This window comes from Tympanuchus pallidicinctus, unplaced genomic scaffold (assembly GCF_026119805.1).
Source record: "Tympanuchus pallidicinctus isolate F22 unplaced genomic scaffold, pur_lepc_1.0 scaffold3, whole genome shotgun sequence".
Taxonomy (NCBI): Eukaryota; Metazoa; Chordata; class Aves; order Galliformes; family Phasianidae; genus Tympanuchus; species Tympanuchus pallidicinctus.
In genome coordinates, this window is record NW_026294747.1 from 48,580,210 (window position 1) to 48,600,689 (window position 20,480).

The 20,480-nt window shown below is 34.5% G+C and overlaps 1 protein-coding gene across 4 annotated transcripts in view; it reads left to right on the forward strand.

Moving 5' to 3' along the window:
* Positions 1-18,849, forward strand: part of PPP2R5C (protein phosphatase 2 regulatory subunit B'gamma) — a 73,402-nt gene extending 54,553 nt beyond the window's left edge. For all 4 annotated transcript variants that reach the window (XM_052693075.1, XM_052693076.1, XM_052693078.1 and 1 more), the window contains 9 exons: positions 2,558-2,617; positions 3,487-3,595; positions 5,980-6,033; positions 6,768-6,938; positions 7,463-7,590; positions 9,116-9,217; positions 11,159-11,231; positions 13,491-13,607; positions 16,428-18,849. In XM_052693075.1, the coding sequence (XP_052549035.1) occupies positions 2,558-2,617; positions 3,487-3,595; positions 5,980-6,033; positions 6,768-6,938; positions 7,463-7,590; positions 9,116-9,217; positions 11,159-11,231; positions 13,491-13,607; positions 16,428-16,559 (946 nt within the window). In that variant the 3' untranslated portion in view covers positions 16,560-18,849. The remainder of the gene's footprint in view (positions 1-2,557; positions 2,618-3,486; positions 3,596-5,979; positions 6,034-6,767; positions 6,939-7,462; positions 7,591-9,115; positions 9,218-11,158; positions 11,232-13,490; positions 13,608-16,427) is intronic.
* Positions 18,850-20,480: the final 1,631 nt, after the last annotated feature.

Here is a 20,480-nt window from a genome sequence, read left to right on the forward strand (position 1 = left end):
TGTCTTATGAGGCATTTGGTCAGATAAATAGCTAAATATACTTCATGATACTGTAGTAGTCTTCAAATCTTAGTAATTTCATATCTAATACTACTACATCTAACAGTATTTGATGCTAACCTGAGAGATTTAAATTGGGGGAGCCTTGCATGCAGCATATATTTGGCAGCCAATATTTGAATTATGTTACTTGATTGGGTGATTTGGTATCTTTATCTGACACCTTTCTCTTGTTGTGCAGTAGTATTCGTACTGTAATAGCAGTTGATTTCTTTGTAATGCAGAAGTTGCAACCCTAATGGAGTGACAGAGAATTTGATTGGAAGAGCATATTTACTGGCTCTTCTTTCCTCAGACATAAGATGTTCTGTTTGGGGTTGATGGGAACTTTAGTTATTGTAGAATACGCTGTAGTTTTTATACCCAGTCACCCAATCAAAAGATTGACACAAAGAAAATTTAATTTGCAGTCTTTCCAAAGGGGTTTAGAAGTCTGTTTTAATTGCCTGTCATCAGGTGTGAAAACAATATTATGGTGCCTTTTTTGATCTTCTAGATTTTGTACCCTTCTTGTCTACAAGTCATTATAATACTGTGTATCAGTTTTTACACATTTTCCAATGTTTCCATTTTTTTCATCACAATTTTCAAATCAAAATGAACTTCTTTAACAAAATAGCAAAAAACTTCTGCATACTGGCTACTATTTTATGAATGGCACCCAGAACTACCAGCTGTAGAGGGAGTTTCGCTTCTCAGTTTGTGGTAGCAAGTGAGCCTTTAGAAGAGATGCAGAGGAGCTACTTTTAAAGCTAGTAAGCCTTCACTCTCCTGCAGACAACAGTTCTTGACTGGCTAGAGCCAGTATCTCCCAGGGGAAAAATACGTGCGTGTCTTTCAAATAAACTGGTAAACTTATTTCTATGTGCATAGGTTGTGTTAGTTTTTACAGAAATGCATGGCTTTGTATAATATCTGAACCAAGCAGTACAACAGTATCACAGCCTATTATAATTTATTTCTCAACTGTGTTTTGACTTTCTGCTTCATGTTCTTTACTTTCAGCAGTAGTGGAAGTCTTTACTTCCACTGCTATTCTGGTGGGTGGCTTTTAAAATACTGAGAAACATTCTAGTTGTTATGTTGCCTTTGTAATAGTTTCACAATCTTGGTGATAGTTCTCCATAGTTTTTTTTTCAATCTGAAATTTATGTGACAGATGCACTGTAGAAGTGACCTTTCTCTACCAAATTTTAGGTTGGAAAGTTTAAGGGGAAGAGTGAACAAAATGCCTCACTCATAGTTCCTAAGTATTGCAGAAATAAGTAGAAATTTTTTGCTTTCAGAAGTAAACTTTTATGAATATGAGTACCAGGGAGGAAGGTTATTTAAACTTCTGTATTGAATTAGTGCATTGTGCATGACAAATTCTTAAAGAATGTGTAGAATTTTTCAAAATGTTTCCTTTTCATATACTTTTTTCCTCTAAATCTTACTACTTAATCTCAATAAGATGCAGGAAATATCTGATCTTTATTTATCCTGTAGTCACTGTCCAGAATTACATAAATTCTGTCCCCATGGTATGTTAATCTTTTTTTCTTAAGTGAAATATGTATATGTACGTATACAAATTAAGTTAGTATGTTCCTGCTTATGTTGGTGTGGTTTTTTTAAGAATTTTGTATCATTGCATTTAACTTTGCTTGAAATTGTTGTACTAAATTATATCAAGTGTATCTTTAAGGAGAAAAGAACAGTCATGTCTAACATTCTGGGTTAAAAGCAACTGTAATATGTTGGTCTATCAGAAGTTTTCAAATAGAAAATAATTTTCTACTAAATGAAATTAATAATACTTTCTAGTAAGTGAAAAAAAATCATTATTTTCGAAGTACCTGAATTTGTGCATGGAACTTTCTTGACAAATTTATGCTTAAGCAATTGAGAAGACCATAAGAAAGATGATTGCCTGGTAAATTACAGTGTTCTTTCAGAAGAAAATGCACGAAAATGTGATTACTTCTGTTCATTGCTGAGCCTTTTGTGTATACAGGAGTCTAATACCAAATAGCTTTTTAGCTCCATGAGTACTAACTGCTCGAACACTTTGTGCTTGCATGTGCTGTAGAAGGTTGAGTCATGGCATTTGATTGTGCCAGATGTTCTGTTATTTTAATATTTAAAGCGCTGTTTGCTGTGTTTTGCATTATTGAAATGACACAGAGTAGGATTGTTAAAGCTGAAGTGCATGCACTATTGTTAAATGGGAATGAAAAGAGCAAGCGTGAAGGTTGAAGGCAGCTTAATGTGCTCGTGGAGTGTGCGGATCTTCTGGAGAGCAGGGCCTTCAAGAACACAATGTGCCATTATGTTTAGAAAAGTTTCCAAGGCTGCTTGACTGTTTTCATAGGCTCCACAAAGTTTGTTTTCTGCTGTGCGATTCAAACCTGAGAGGTCAAGGCTATCTGCAATGTTAGATGGTCATCTCAGTGGTAGATGTATTTCTCTGTTCAGTAGAAACTGAGTAAAACTTCTTTTTTTTTTTTTTTTTTAGGTTTATTTATGAAACAGAACATCACAATGGCATAGCAGAATTACTGGAAATATTGGGAAGGTAAGTTGTAGGTTTTGTCCAATTAAACTGTCTTGATCTTCAAAGGAGACTTAAAATATTCAGCTGGGGATTGCCAACGGTTATGAGACAAGATGAAAATAGCATGTGGAGAAGTTTAACTTTGAATTTTGTGTAAGAGTGCAGAAACAGAGCAAAAACTTCAACTGCACAGCAGCATTTTTGGGATGTGATAAATTTTTTTTATCATTTTAAGTTTCATTTTCTACATTATTATCCTTGTAATAAAGATAAGATGCAAGGCAGCTGTAATTAAATGTAACTAGTGGTAATTTGTTTAAGAATTCCTCTAACTTCACTAAATGTATAGCAAGTAAGCATGGAAAGAACGGGTTATAAATCCTCAGAAATCATCTGTTAATCTCCTTAAAGTGAACTTCAGTGATGTGTCTGACAGCCCTTGAATCTAAGTTGCACAACGTGAAGCTGCTAACTCAGTCAAAACTGGGGTTATTATCAGTTGACTTCTCATCCAGAGATGCAAGCTCTTTAAAAAATATGTATGTAAATACACCTTAAAAGCATTATTAGTTTTACTTTACACGGTTTTTATATAATAAATTATAAGTTTCATGGCACTTAATTTTAGAATTAGAAGGCTATCTGCAATGTTAGATGGTCATCTTAGTGGTAGATTGCTGATTTGTCTGTTCTGTTAAGTTGTATTCTTTTAAGAGCTTGATCAAAAACTCTGGTACGTGTTGAATCTATTTTTTTTTCTGCTGCATTGTGTTTTCCAAGAGAGAAAAAAAAAAAAAAAAAAAAGCTATGAAATCAAGGATTTTTGTATGTGCTGTGCAGTAGTGACTATTGGAATATTCTGAATAATTGCTTTTTTTTCTCCCTGACAGCATAATTAATGGATTTGCCTTACCATTAAAAGAAGAGCACAAAATATTCCTATTGAAGGTTTTGTTACCACTGCACAAAGTGAAATCACTCAGTGTTTACCATCCACAGGTAAGATTTGTTTGGTGGTTTTTTTTAGATGACAAGAAGTGCAGAGGTCTGCTATGATGACCACCTTCTCTTCTCTCTTCTACTCTACCTGACTGAGATGATCTGATCTTTATCTATTTCCCTTACTTCACAAGTAATAATTCTAAATCTTTGGATGACTTGCATTCCCATCAACAAAAGGCGTAGGCATACCCATCTTTTATGACATGTCCTACTGAATGAAATGAGAAGGCACTTGGAATGGAAATTCTTGTTAGCAATCATCAAAAACAAGAAAGGAAATGGCCTGATCAACTGAACTTGCATGCATGAACAAAATTAGAAAACAGTGCCTAGACTGAACTTCAGACGTACAGCGAGTCTCACGTTCAAAATTTCTGCTTCAGTGGGACTGCTGGCACTTAGGGTGAAAAAGATGTAGTAGTTGACTGTCTAGGCACAGATGCAAAGTAATAATTCTCAGAAGTGAAGTTGATAAATATTGTAATCAGATCTTTGTATCTGCTTGAAACTGGTGCTCATAGTTTTTTTCCTACATAGAAAATCTTAAGTCTCGAAACTGTTCAGTGTATTTTTTTTACTAACTTTGGTGATGAAGTTGAAAATGTTTTTAAATCAGTGTGGGGTGGTGTTAGTAAGTAGAAAATAATTTAGAAAACAGAGTTATGACTTCCAATTTTATGTTTGAAAAGAGGAACCAAGTTGAAATATTAACTTTTCAGCTTGTAGAATCCTCTAGGGAGACCTGAAGGGGTGCTGTGGGAAAGAAGAGGACAGACTCTTCAGCAGGATCTGTTGTGATAAGACATGGGGAAGTGGTTTCAAACTAAAGTGGGAGATTGAGACTGGATATAAACCCAGGGTTTTTTAATAATAAGGGTAATGAAGCACGGAAATGGGTTGCCCAGAGATGTGGTGTGTGCCTTCTCCCAGCTGACATTCCGGGTCAGGCTGGATGGGGCTCTTGAGTGCTTTTGTGTGTGTGTGTGTGTGTGTGTGTGTGTGTGTGTGTGCGTGTGTGTGTGTGCGCGCCTGTGGAGAGAGAGGGAGAAGGCGTTCAGGTCTTGCTAAGTTAGCAACTTCTAGGCATGGACATTCTCAGTGAAGACACTTCAGATCGTTTGTAGCTATGTCAGCTAGAAATGATTTTTTAGGTTTTCACCTGTAGCCTAGATAGAGCCCACTGAGAAACAAACTTTGCTATTCTCCCAGTGGACTTTGTGAAGATAGATGTGCTTCATACATAGTGCTTTCTTCGTATTCATTATTTCCAAGGTATCTACAAGGTTTTTTTCTTCATAACGAAGAGCTGAAATAAAGCAATAATTTGCAGATCATTTGATCACCAATAATAGGTGTAAATTCCTTCTTACCATGCAAGAATCTTATTTAGAAAAGATTCTAGCCATTTCCTTATGGGTAAGAGAGGAGAGTTTAACTTCCTTTGTAAAGCAAATTATACAATTGTGCAGGTTATTCCTTTTCCAGCAGGAGCTGATTCAACCTTTGCAGTGTTGGCTTCTAAGTGGGCATTTGCTTCAGTGAAATTATGAAGTTTATTTTATTAAAGTGAGCAATTATTTTTGTATAAAGGTGAGATTCTAGGTTGCTTCTTTAATTAAAAATAATAAAGCAAAAACTATGTACAAACAAGCAGAGCATTTGAGCAAAGATGTAATAGATGTGATTGATATTGCACTACGTTGTGGAAGAAGTCTGATTTCACATTGAATGTTTCCTAGAGTATTAATAGTGTAAGTTCTTCCTAATTCTGTAGATTGGATCTTCCTAGAAAGTGAAAGCAGCATGCAAGTATTGTTTCAGGTGATAACTTTATGCAAACCTTCCATAACGTGAGGTAATTGTTATGCTTGTGCATATCTTTGTTAGAGAATAACAGTGGGAAATATCTCCAAATTTAAGTGTTTTTTCTTCCTCATTATTGGTATCTTTGTACGCTGGAATCACGCAGATCTCCTAATATATGCTAGAAAAAATCAGCTTGATTAAACTTATATTTTTTTTCTTATTTTCTGATAAAAATGTATCAGTTGTATTTAGTGATCTACTGAGTAATGGGAGAAGAATAAATCATAATGGGGGGAGGAACTTTTGTTCAGCCATTCTTCCTTTTTTGTTCTTTCTTGAGAGATTGTATTGAAAGTTCCTTCATATTATAACTAGGAGAGAAGATGAGAATAGTTTGAGAAAAAGGGTAAGAGCGTATTTGCTCTTCTGTTGTTTAAATTGTCTTCCAAATCTTTGTAAAATTTCAGAAGTACTGTTGTTTTATCTGAATTCAGTAACATTCCCTGGTTAAGCTGCTGATTTCAATGTGTTCCATTTCACAAGAAGTGTTAACAAAATATTTTCTTTGATTGTAGCTGGCATACTGTGTAGTTCAGTTTTTAGAGAAGGACAGCACGCTTACAGAACCAGTAAGTTTATTTTGCCTTTATTATATATTTTGGGGAGACTGATGTCCTTTTTATCAGTGAATTGTTTAAGGACGCTCGGAGAACGAAGTATTGATAGGTAATTATTTTTGTTAGGAAGAATCAGATATATAACCATTTGACATATCAAATGGGTGTCTTTCTCTACAATGTTGAAAATGATTTAATAGTTTTCAAGGTGTATCTTTTAGGAGCAAAATTGAGTGTACTCTGCTTATTTTGTTCTGGCTGACTCTCCATGAAACAGCTGATCCAAAAGCAATTTAGTCAGATATTTACTTGCCTGAACTGTGCTCTGTTGTGAGGCTGATACTGTGCTGGCACACAGATTTCTGGCACACATAGCTACATACTGATGCGAGACTTTTGAGTCAGATCCTGTTCTCCTTTAGAATCAGATGCTAACCTTGGAACATAAACAAAAACAGACTTTTGTCTGGCTGCACATAGCTGCATACCTAGACGAATATTTTTAATTATCTGAAATTGTGTATAGTGTTTTATATCATTAGTCCAACACATTTAATTGCAAAGTGGTGATCAGTGAATGGGTGCTTCTGCACTGAACCATATCTGATCATTGCTGTTATATGGGACAAATATTTGAGGGTTTTTTTCTGTTCAACTGTTTTTTCCGTTCATCAGACATGTTAATGAGATGTAATTACTTTGTCATGTACTAAATTACAAAAATTTTGTTCATTTTGCTCCTACAGGTTGTAATGGCACTGCTGAAATACTGGCCAAAGACTCACAGTCCAAAAGAAGTCATGTTTTTAAATGAATTAGAAGAAATTTTAGATGTTATTGAACCATCTGAATTTGTAAAAGTTATGGAGCCTCTTTTCAGACAGCTAGCCAAATGTGTGTCCAGTCCACACTTTCAGGTCTGTACTTAAAAAATGTGCAATGCAGTGAGGATTTTTACACAGCGAATTTGCTGTTATTCACCATACTTAGCTTCAGTTGTTACAGAAAGTCTTAACATCTATGGCAAAATTGGGAGATCCGAAAGTTAGCCTTATTGTCTCTTTTCGAGTGTGCAGTACTAGAGTTTATTTTTGATGATTCACTTAAATATTATTCTTAGCAGCTTACAATTGTGGTGTACGCAGAAGTACCTGAAACTTAGCAGTATGTAATGCTTGCATTTCACTTCTTGAAATTGAATTCTACAGATACATTTTCTTGCAGAAGAGCATTTCTTGGACTGTTTGAATGGTTTGAATCGTGTCCTTGTTAAGGAAAAAGCAGTTTTCCTTTCTCCATCAGTTCCATGAGTAGCTTCTAGTTATGCTACAAAAATCCGAATCTCATTTACAGCTTTTCTTACCTGTCACATGTTTTTGCCAAATATTTGCTTTTTAAAAGATTGTTTGAAGAAGTGTTTCTTTTTTCTGTGTCGTCTTAGGTTGCAGAGCGTGCATTATACTACTGGAATAATGAGTATATTATGAGTTTAATTAGTGATAATGCAGCAAAGATTTTACCCATCATGTTTCCATCTCTATACCGGAATTCAAAGACTCATTGGAACAAGTAAGAAACATTTGTACAAATAAAATTTTGTGCTTTTTTTTTTTTTGTCTAGTTTAGCCTTGAAAATAGCTCAAATCCTGTCTTTGGGAAGTTTTAAATGTGTTGAGGTTTTTATTATATGTCATTGGAGTTGCAGAGTAAAAAGATTACTGTTGTCAAAATGTTGATTTTGAACATTATAAGCAATATAAGCAAAAATTCTAAGCAAGTCTTCCTTCCATTACATAAAAACAATGTTTTAGTACATGTTGATCCATGGCATTTTTATTAATGTGAGGAAAATTTGTTGTTAATCTCTAATCTGGATATTTCTGAAGACTAACTGATTTTTTTGATCTCTAACTTTGCTCATTTGCATTTCTTCTGAATTCTAGTGCAGTATGTTTTAGACTGGATCATTTTATTTCCTTTCCTTTTCTTGTTTTTTCCCCCTTTGTGTTTTGTTTTCTTTCTCCATTGACTGTTTTCACTTTTTCCCCCCACTATAACATAGTACTTGCACATGAAAACAGTCCTGGTCAGCTCCTTTCTGCAGCTGTTCCATTGTAAAGGGCCTCTTTGTTTCTGCTGTGGTGCAACTGCTGGAATGATGAAAGCATCCACAGTCTAGTGCTGGCCATGAACTGAGGTCTGGTTAGCCAAGCACGCATACTGCATCTACCTCTAAACACAGAAAAAGAAAGGAAGATAAAGTGATGTTAGCGGTTGATATTTATCGCTGGATGTAAGCAGTAACAAATAATGTGCTTACAAATGAAATTTTGGTTCAGTGATGCAACTGCATATAGTAAACATGGATTGTTGTCAGTTATTTTTCTGGCTTTCAAGAACATGCATTCATTTTGTTTTGAGCAGAAGTGGTGCTACCCAGTACAGCTGCACTCCCACTTGCAACTCACTTGTGTTACAAAGTAATCACTTAACCGATTGCTTGCTGTGTGGTTTTGATGATCAGCAGATTATGCACCAGAATTTGTAAAATACTCTGTAAAAATAAGTGCTTCATAAGGCAGATATTTGTCATTGTTGTTTTCCACATCACTTTTCTAACGCTTTTCCAAAGAGTCCTGACATAATTGTGTTGAACTAAGTGCTGTTGCTGTGTGGCAGTTGCCAAAATGAATAATGTCTTCTCTGGGCTCCTTATAATCACTCTGTCAGTTGCCAGTAAGTTACTTATTTCAAAAACTGTAACGCTATCTTGCATTTTCTTTAACAACTGAGCTTGATTAAGGTCAGACAGTCATTTCAAACCCAGTCCTCTTGGTATACACAGTATTAAAAAATGAAGTTCATGAAAAATATAGGTGACAAGTAGTACTATAGAGTAAGTGAAATGGTAACTTTAGTACTTGTGTTGGCCCTTTGGAGGGTAAACTGAAACTTCCGTTAACTAGTATTGTTTCCATTTGTTCTGAAATGATGTGATTTTCCAGTTATGTAGGCTATTGGCTTCTGTTCATCAGAAAAAATAGATTTCAAAGTTTAAAGTACTCTGAGTTTCAACCAGAAGTTTTACTTATAGGACAATACATGGCTTGATATACAATGCTCTGAAACTCTTCATGGAGATGAACCAAAAACTGTTCGATGACTGCACACAGCAATTTAAAGCAGAAAAACTGAAGTAAGTTTTCATGTCAGTGTCTGTCTGTTCTTGAATAATTTGTTCAGAGTGCTTTCGCTCTGAAAAACTATGTCTCTACTGGGAAGTTGTACCCACTTGATTACAGTACAACAGTCTCAAAATTCGCTTGGTAAAAGTTCTCATTACACATGAACTGTAGAATCTTCAGAATGGGGTACTTCCTGTAGTCTTTGGCCCAATGCTGCTGCATATCACCTTTCTTAAAACTAGTTTTTGGAAAAGGACACTGCTAATCATGGAGGCCCACTGTTAATGATCTGCTGAAGAGCTTGGTTGACATCCTCTGTTTATTTTTTGCATGCTGTATTTACCCCGTGTTATTTTCTCATGTTATCACTCAGTCCTTCCCAAAACACTTATTCAGTATTTTTGACATTGCATTTTATGCGCATGTGTGCCTGTTGTTCTGGAAATAATCCAAGACAAAGTTGTCACTCTGTTATAATGCACTGTTTGCCAGAAGAATCCTGATGACTGTAGTCCTGCATGGGCCACTGAAAGAGAGCAGGAAATTAGAAGCTAGAATTTTTTCTGCTAAATGCCCAAAAATGAAGCTAAATTTTGTGCTCATGAATTTACTTTTCATAAACCTGCTATTCCTCTGGACCTCAAAATTATTTAATAGATTGGAAATAGAAGTCAAATGTGTGAATCATTCAGTGCTTACCTTAGAAACTGGGAGCATGATTAGAAAGCAGGTATTAAAAATATTTGGATTTCAATTTGATTTTTACTAAGTGACCAAGAATTCCCTCAGACAGTGTTTCAAATTCTGAACCTGAATTAAAACAGTATTTTGGAAGTAATGTAAATTTCTAATGTAGATAATCTTACTTAAATTTTGAAGCTGCTTGTTATAATTCAAGTAGAAATTAACTTGTAGTATTGCATATATTTTCTTATATGGACAAAAAGTGAATATTTGTTTTTTTGAAAGAGCAGACTGTGTGAATCTCTTATATCAAATGAGTAGAAGTCATTTTATTAAATCTGAAATCAATCATTCCTCCTTTTTCCTGTTTGTTTAGTTTGTTGTTTTTGGTTGTGGTTGTTTCATGACATTTTATTTGAATGTGAACTGAGGCAGACAGTGCTAAGGGTGACATCAGAGCAAAACGAAATTCTTTACCACAATAGAGCTTAGATGGAGAGGGAATTCTACCCTACTCTAAGCTTAACTTAATGAAGTGCTGCAGGCAATTTGTGTGTAGGCTTGAATTATAATTGCTAAGTTTCAAGCCAGGATCAGCTACTCCATGTGTTGAAGCCTGAAAGTTTTTTTTTTTTTTTTAAGTACTGTTGATCTAAAAGCCCTTTCACAACTCTACCACCTTTCAAAGAGTTTGTTCAAGCCTATACATGAGGCAGTTTATTAGGGTAGGAAAAACCAATAACTTAAATTTGAAAAAAATCAGGTATACAGAAAGAAACCTTACTTCTGAAGTATCATTTCTTGTGTCTCCATTGAATGATTTATTGTGTTTTTTGATTTTTATGTTTTGTTTCATGTCTCTATTTGTGTACAATTCAAAATATCTCTGGTTTTTTTCTCTTGTTTAAACTGTCGCCCAAGCCACTGAGATGACAGTAAGAATCCATGTAACAGTTCAATTTTTTTTCCCTTTGAGTTACAACAATTTTTAAGTGTACAATTAGCAAAGATTAGCTTGTGATAGCTGGTTGCTTCATGAGAGGATTGGGTTTGTTTTTTTTCTTTTTAATGCTGCTTTGGGATCATGACATTGATACAGATTGTAATGCCAACATGAAATGGGTTTTTTGGGCGCTAAACTGAAATGGGCGTTGCCAAACAATTTATTCTTCTAGTGATGTTTCTTTTAATGTTAAAGAAAATACACAAGTTGTGATACAGGATTCACCAAGCTTCTTTTGCCATTTTTGCTTTGAAATTTTTTTCAGAGAGAAGCTAAAATTGAAGGAACGGGAAGAAGCATGGGTTAAAATAGAAAATCTAGCCAAATCAAATCCCCAGGTATTTAGAAAAGATTAACATAAGATGTTCATGTTTTAATACTTTAGTTTTGTTAAATATCAGTGGGGGAAACAGATCTGACTGGTCATGGAAATAAAACAATTTCATTAATTGTATTATGAAAGATAAACAATAAAAGTACTTTAAAATTTGTAACCTTTCTCTTGTGCAAGTAGTTCTTTAATAAGAAAAAAGGTTTCTGAAAAATATGATGTGAAGTACTTTTTCCTTTTCTTATAATAGGAGATTTACTGTATTGCGGTTTGAAAAGTTATTGTGCAAAATAGTGGAAAACATAGAGATGCCATAATTGGTTTCTCTTTGAAAGCTGTTTTGCACACAATATATTACAAAAGAGATCTTTCTGCAAACTGTGAGTTATGACTGCTCAGATTTCCTCTGTGTCAAATGAATTAAACTAAAATTGTACATTCTTGTCTACTGCATTTGTTCTCATATTTGCTATGGGTTAGTCACTTGGTGAATGTGCACGTCAGATTCTCACTGAAAAGGAAATGTCCTGTCAGGTATCTGTGAGCTGACATGATTAAAATATTGATAAAGAAAATTTCCTTTAGAGTGCTTATCTTGACATCATGGGAGAAGGTGATGATTCAGCCTGAATTCCCCTCACCCACTCTCATTTCTTGGAGAATGCCGCTTCTCTTTTTATTTATTCATTCATTTTCTGAAAGAGTCTTTTTCCTTATTGCAGTCACTGATTTGCTGTTGTAGGCAAAAAAACAAAAACCCATTTCTATTACTTTTCAGCAAGTAGATTATTGCAGCAAGCAACTTACTGTGCTGTGTCTTTGCAGCAGCTTAGCTTGAGTGGTAGAAGAGTGAACAATGATAAAAGGAAGCAGGACACTTTATGATCTCATTGGTATTCTAAAACCAAGTATGGGGTCATATTTTTCCTAAAGAGAAGGAATTTCATAAATGTTTTTTTCCCCTTACAGCATTTCTACCAGGGAACAGTTACTAAACTGCTCAAATAAAAAATGTTAAAAATCAGAGTATGCTTAACAATAGAAGAGTCAAATGAGTTTTAGAAAAGCCATGTGCTTGAAAGTAGTGGTTGTCTTTCACTGACACAACGTTCTCTAATGTCATACAAAAGACTTGGTTCAAGAGTGCTTGATAGAGATGGTCATTTGCTATCACAAATGGTGAACTGTGCCTGTCTAAATAAATGAATAGACTCATGGTAGTAAAATCTACAGTTCTGAAGTATAAAATTGCTAGTTTTTGCCATTAACTTCTTGTCATTCAGTGTGCTTTCTGAAGCTGGGTAGCACAGCCTGTATACCATATATTCTGCATAGCCTGCTTGAAGAGAGGTGATAATGACAAGTGATTTAAAGTGATTAATTTGAACACTGCAGTCTGTATAATGGATTTTAGCAATTCCCCCTTCCATCCTGAATTTATTAACACTCCTTTAATTTTTAATTACTAACAGTTCTTGTTGTTCAGAGCTATTCCTGACTTTGCATAACAGAATACACTTTAAAATTTTAGATCTTGATATTACAACCCCTGCTGATTAGATTTTTTTATTATCTTATGTATATGATGTTACTGGCACAGACACTAAAATATCTATGAAGACAAATAGATGAGAAAGTGTGCTTATGAATGAGTTTTTATTTAAAGACCACTTAAGCCTCACTGGAGATAAATCGAACTTAACCTATTGATAAACTATTGAGATTATTGAACAGCAAGTTTCAGATACTATGAGTGTTTTCACATAATCTTTTTAATTCCCAAAGCACTTGTATGGCTGCTTTATTAAAATTTTCTGTCCTATGTAAGTACTTAACTTTAAAGGTTTTTGTCTATAGTAACTTAATCTTTTAAACTGTGTATTTTCTTTTATAAATACAAAATTGCACCAGCAATAAAAATCGTTGTGTTGTCACACTGTTCTTAAATCACTAGACAGAAATCACTAGACAGTGTATTAGGGAGTCTTCAGCTGCCAAAAATTGGCAAAATGGATATGCTTTAAAATTAAGTCTCAGATAAAGTGTAATTTTTCAATGGGACATGTATGCCAGAATGGAAACACTGGAGTTCCATTTTTCTCCATCTTTTATGTACACTTAGGAAAAAAATTATTCCTTGGTACCTGGAAGCATAAGATGTTGAAGCTAATCTCCAATAATTGCAGCGTTAAGGTGCTCTAAATCACTCTTAGTATTTAGTTACTGCTATTCAGAATGATTATTTTAACCCTTTGCATTTTATTAGTACCCAACGTATAGTGACACGAGCTTGCTGAACAGTCCAGTTGCAATGGAAACAGATGGGCCTTTAATTGAAGATTTGCAGATGCTGAAAAAGACAGTGAAAGAAGAGGCTTGTCAGGTAAGGTTATGTGAAGATAATAAAGTACCCTTTACAAATTGTATTAACAAATGATAAATCTGGCAGTTGCTCTTAATTCTGGATTTTTTTGGTTAATTCCAGAGATAAAACTAGCTATATTTTCATCTCTTTAACTTTTGTGTCTTGCAATAAGAAACTTCATTAGAGCTGCTACTTTAAAGTGATAATAGAGCAGCAAGGAATATGGTGTTACATTTCTCATGTCTAGGGATCTGATGAAAACCTCTTGAGATATTCTACAAAAGGTTTCATTTCCTTTCAACTTAGAAATTAGCTGAGTCATGGCAGAAGCAACGCTTTTGCCCTAAGCAGAATTAAAAATGTATAAATCTCTTAACTACATAACAGTTTTGTCTTTAGTAAGGAGAACTTATAAAATAGTGAGATACTAGGGATTACATTTCTTTTATCTGTTATTCACAATTTTGGCTAAAGCCTACAGTGTTTTGACAAAACTTGTGAAGTGTCCACCGTGTAAATTTCCTTGCCTACACACATAGGCTGTCTTTCCCAATTCACGGTCTGGTAACGTTCCATTACCTACAAAAAGACAAGGAGACTCAAGGCCATTCTAGTCTTCTGTCTTTAGCTAACTATTAGTGATCTCCGAGTGTTGTTTTAATTAACATAAGTGGAAGCAGAGTCCCAACATTAGAACTAGAGCTTTGGAGAACTATTTGAACTGGGAACTAATGGAAGGTGATGGGGTGACAGGGAGCAAGCACTACAGTATTACTCAGATATCTGGTAAAATATCAATAGTCTGAGTACCTCTATATACAGCAAAGTTTAAGATCAGAGCAGTGATGTCAAGGTGAGGGATTGAGATCAGAGATAAAGTCTTAATTTGAATGAAAATATCAAACAAGGAACTTAATTACAATAAACATAACATGGACTTTACCTGTTTCATTACTTAAAATTCCATTAATTAAACAACTAAAATTATTCTGTAATACTATATTTCATTTATTCTAAGAAATATGTGATTTTGAATTCAGTAGGTTGAAGTTAATAATAATAAACCTCTAAGTTATAGTCTGTGACGGCTACCTTTTAAACACTCGTTTCTGAAGCAGTTTGCAGTAAAAGCTAATGGAAAAGAGAAAAGTGGTAAAATTAAGTTTTGGAGTTGTTGAGAACATTTTAAGTGTTCTTTAACCATCTCCCCAGGTGCATGCTTTCCTGCATTTCTCCATTAGAAAAGGGTGCAAGAAGTAAATGAAATGATTAAGAGCTGTAAACCCATTTCTCAAAGATAAAGATCCTGTCTTGACTGGGTGAACAGGACAGTTTGAAACTGGAGTTGGAGGAAAAAAAAAAAACAAAACATAAAACCATAAACTTACAGAAATCTCTAAGTATGAAGCCTGCAAGGAGATTGATCATTGGCTCATGTGATAAGGAAAGGACTGAGGGGCTGTGGGGTACTCTGGACAGCAGGCTAGGTTTGCAGTGGCATTTGTGATTGCAGACTGGAGAGAGACTTACTTATCCCTTGCTCAAGTACCAAAGGAAACTGATGCTAAAACAAGCTAAACTGGCTTGCCAGGAAAAAAAAGTCAGCATGAAGGGTTTGTGTTTTTTTGTTGTTGTTTTTATTTTTTTTAAGTCAAAAATAAAAGATCAGAAGTGAGGAACAATGTAGAGATCTATACAGTGTCATTGAAAGTAAGGCTTTACGCAGAGTATCGATTTGAAGAAGTGATGGGATGGCTGAGGAAGGTCTACCAGCAGCTGTTTTTCTTGCCCAGATTGCGAGCGTAGTGAATAGTCTGGTATGATACAACTTGATCAGTGCTTTAATAACTTAATGAAGATGCTTGTGAAAAAACAAAAGGCAAAAAAAGGTAAAAGCTGCTTGGTTTTTATAAGGGCCATAAATTATTTTTAAGTGTAGAATTCCTTTTATAAGGCTGTTTAGGGAACAAAGGTGGGGGGAAAATAAAAATTATTTTTCCCAATGAGAAGAATGAAAGAGCAGCATGTCACATTTATCAGGAAAGAATTATAGCGTTCACTACAGGTGAGGAATGTGAATCTGAAATGACGCCATTTGCAGATTGCAGCTGTGTGGCTTAACAGAAATTGTAAGGAGTGAAAAATTTCAGTGCAGATCTAATGAGCTCAAATGTATGTGAAGTGTAACAGCTTGGGAAGAGGAGTTGGGGACAAGAGGGTGAAAAGAATATTTGCAGAAAGGAATTACTGACCTTGTGCTCCTTCATAGACTGAGTATAATTTAAAGAAAAAGAATAAATATTGATTAACAACCAAATTGGGGTAGATTAGAAGGGCGTAGAGACTGCAAGAAAATACCCCTATGTAGTTGAAAAATATACTGTCAATACTATCTGGTTTTGATACAGCATTAGTAAAGTAATATGGGAGAATCCTATGAATTCAGGTGTGTGAATGGTGCAAGTAAACAAGCATGGGAAAAGTTAGGATTGTTTGTCTTGGATGTAAAGATACACAAAATGAAAAATTGTAAGAGAAGAGAGGTCAGAGCTTTACTTTAAGAGTTATAATCAAGTGACTGTCACAGTAGTAATGCTGTGATTGCTGGTAGCTCTAGTTTGTTAGGGTTTCTCAGTTTTTTTGGGTTTTTTGTGGAGGAAAAAAATAATGAAAATAAAAAATAAAAAATAAAGTTTCAAGACTTAAAACTAGACAGGTGATGGCATAAAAAGGAGATGGTAAGAATTTCATTCCAGAAAGTAAAGATGGATGTGCAAGGAATATTTTAATGTTCAGGAAGTAACATTTTTTGTCAAGTTTGTTCTACTTTGGTTTCAGGCACAGAAAGATCAGAAAAAAGATCGTCCTCTCGTGCGACGCAAGTCAGAACTGCCTCAGGATATCTATACCATGAAAGCCTTGGAATCACATTGCAGAGCTGATGAATTAATATCACATGATGGGCATTAAGCTATTACAGTGAAATATTATTTTGGAGGAACAGTTTTTTTTTCTGGACTCAGTTCTACAGTAGAACTTAATTTTTTGTGCCATACCTATTGGTTACACACAAAGTCAAAGTTTTCTTCAACCCAGTTCTGTAGGCAATAACTTAAGAGTATGCAGCTCAAGATTAGTAGTTCAAACAATGGTAAACAACCCAGTTCTGTATGCAGAATATTGGGTTGACAATAATCAAGTGGACACAATTTCCTGGAGGTGTTATCGTAGTACCAACTGGCTGATAACATGCAGTTTTTATAATCACGTTTGAGAAGAGCATTCTGTAAACTAATTGCATCTAAATAAATGAATGACCAATAGTTGGTACTAATGATAAATGTGCATTTTCAAAAGTAAAATTATATCAAATTTGAGTATTAAACCTTTTGTAGGATTTGTCAACTTTATAGTTGTTTCCACATTGCTATCTTGTAATATACCAGCAGTTTTGAAAGTACGTGATTATTCTTTCGTACTATGAAACATGGCTTACAAACTGGTACCTGTCATGACAATCCTTGATCATGATTCCTTTTAAGGGTTCTGTAAATTCATTTCTCCTTTACTTAGGATAAAGATATATATACAAGTATATATATATTCCATGTCCTAATACTTTATGTATATTTAAAGCCATATTTTCCAGTCTTCAGTATATTATATGGCACCAGTATTCCAGAAGTGAACTGGTAGAATAATTTTTCCTAAAAAAAAAAAAAAACAAAAAAAAAACCAACAAGTGTTTACTATGACTGGGAACACATTGAATATAAAATTTCATTTTGTTTTTTTTTTCCAAGTCAATAAAATACTCTTTCACTGTTTTCTCCCTTATCTGAGCTTTTAATACTCAGCATTTTTCTTGGGCTCTAAGAGTTCAGTATTCCATGGCAGATATTTTGTGTCATTTCAGCTGCATCAGTTTTTATCTGAAAGATCAGGAAACAAAACTTCACAAGCTTAGGACAAAGTAAAAGGAGAAAAAGAACAGACAGTTGAATTCCATTTTGCTTCTTTTTTTGAGTCTAAGAGCTGGGGAGATCGTGACCATAACTTTATTGTGAAAATATTTTTGTTGTTGTAAAGAGCACATGTGCTGCAAATACACCTCACGAGTGAACTGAAAACGCATCTGAATTGCTGATGATCTTCAAATGCTGCTATATATTCCACAAGATTACTTGCATGTATTGAGCTTTTTGTTGTAGATGGAAAAGCACGGGAGGAAAATCTTTTTTAAAATATAGTTCTTTGTCTTCAATATTTGATTTCTCTCAGGGTGGCCAGTATTTTGACTTACTTATCCTGCTTACAAGCTGTTTGAAATGTGTTCTGCTATTCTAAATGGGTGATTAGTTTCCTTTGTCTCTGGCAGTAACATGATATAACTTAATGTTTAATGTCTTGATGCATAAAGAGATAAAAATGTGGCTTCTTTAAAAATAGTTTTGTTTCATTTTTTAAGGAAGTGTAATGTCTCCTGCATCCATAAAGATATTGCACAAAGCAGACCTTCGTAGTAACCTTGTGCAGATGCTGTGCCTGCTGTTTGTTGGTTGCATTTAACATACAATTTCCAATATTTGTGGTCTACTGGAAGAAAATTGTCAGCAGTAGATATTGGCTTACAAGAACTAAATTTAAAGACCAACCCAACCTATAAGTGGAATGTCCACTGCATCTGAAACATTTCCTGTAAAACTTGAAAAAGATTATGCTTTACCATAAGGATAAACTCTATTAGAACAGTTTAAAGATGCCTTCTCCTTTTGAGGGAAAAAGGGTGCTTTTTTAATTGTGTAAAGCAGTGTCTATGTATTTTGATATACCATTGTTTGAACTTCCATCTTTAGCTGGTAGATTATCAGTTACCTTTGATTTTGGGTGTTCAGTATGTTTGTGCAAGAGGTTGCTGAAAGGAATTATGTTACCCGAGGAGGGGAAGGAAAAAAAATGTATATCAATGTTTGATCGACTGTGTGATGCTCAACGTATAAGAACATTTTTCACTGTCTAAACTTAATTTCTGTTCTTTATTGAAGATAAACATTCACCAAAAAGAAATAGAAATATGCTATTTCTAGACACTTAAATTTCATATAGATTCATATTTTAAGTTTGGGGCCACTTGTCATTTTATTAGGCAGTATTCCAAAATCTGTCACCACTAATTGTTTAGCATGTTTATTATTAATAATTATATATTTATAATCCTTTACTGAACCATTCTTAAAAAAAAAACAAAAAAAACAACAAAGCCAACAACAACAAAAAGGAAGGAAAATTAAAGTAGAATTTTGGTGACTGTGGTTCTTCATAAAGTTCTGTGTTTGACACCTTTCCCTGTTCTCCAAAATTACACCTGTACATCAGGAATGTCAAAAGTAATATTACAAGTGTCTTTTTAGTGTGGCTTCAGTATGGCTTCATTTTAATATTGTACATACATTGTACTTTGTTTTATGGTAATAAGTAATAAAAATGTAGACTTCATATTTTGTACAGAATCGTCCTATGTACAGAATAAAAACTTCCTAGAAACAGCAAAAATAGGTAAGTGGCACAATTATTTTTCATTAGACAATATCTGTAACATTATGCAGTAGTGGAATGTTAAGTTCAAATGTACCAACATATTTTTTAACATTTTGTAATTCAGTTTTTTTGTTCTGGCATTGTTTCAGAAGGACTTCATACACCTGCCATTTAATTTTGCTTTTATCTAATTTAAAAAGAAAAAAAAAAAATTAATGGTGTGTTATATGGACAAATAAAGAACATGTGAATTTTACTTTGCTCATCATGAAAATATATCCAGCACAGGGCCTTTGGGGGGGGAGGGGGATGTTCAGATTGTCATAATTTGAAGAATAGCCTGTGGGAATTAAAGAATTGTGTAAGTTTCACAAAAAAGTGGGAGTGCTACTAATGTTGGTAGTATTAACAAAATAACAGGGAGTAATGGTTATTCTGTAGAAAAAAGCAAGCAACTTTAAGAACAGTTATCAGTACTGAAAAGAACTTGATAAATCTCCGGACTACAGATACAGAAGATCCTCTGTTCTGTATTTTCCCTTGTAACATTTATGTTGACAGGCTTCGAATGAAGTAGCCAAAAAATTAAGGAGATTATAGGGTGGTAGGTAAGTGGCCGGGTGGCAGGAATATCAGAAAAGTTCTGACTTTGAAACAAATAGATGGTTATTGGTTTATGTATATATTTTATCCCCAAACAGGAGGCCATAACAAAGTATATGTATATCAGTTTGGTTGGTTGGTTTGGGATCTCCCTGGATTTAGACTTCTTTGAAAAGATGAGACTTGGCTTATGCTGTCTTTACCTTATGAGGTAAAACTTTGATCTAGTTAAATACTGTGTATGAAAAAAATTCCCAAGGGGGAATTTACTGTACAGCTATGGAAGTTAATAATACATCATTCCTTTCTCACGTAATTGAAGAGAGCAACATGATTGAAGCTTCCTTTCTCTGAACCCCTTCATCCTGGGACTGCATTCACTCCTGCATGAGTGGAGGGCTGCACAGACAAAGTGTGAAGCTACGTAAGCATCCAGCCTAAGGGTTTCAAGGGGAGAGCTTCCAAAGTTTTGATACAAGGGAGGAGGGAGCTTTCACATACTTTGCTTCAAGCTATATTAGGCATTCTTGTGGTCCAGAAGACCACACTAAGAGGAGTCACCCTCGTGTGAAGGTCTTGCTGTACTAATGAGTATGCTTTTATGGAGAGCGCTGGCTCCGTAAGAGCCAGAGATGGGGGGAAAAAGTGCTTGTTTTTTGTTTTTTTGTTTTTTTGTTTTTTTTTTGTGGATTATTTTTGTTGTTTTTGCTTTATTTTGGTCTGAAATACTACCCAATTACTACCAAATGC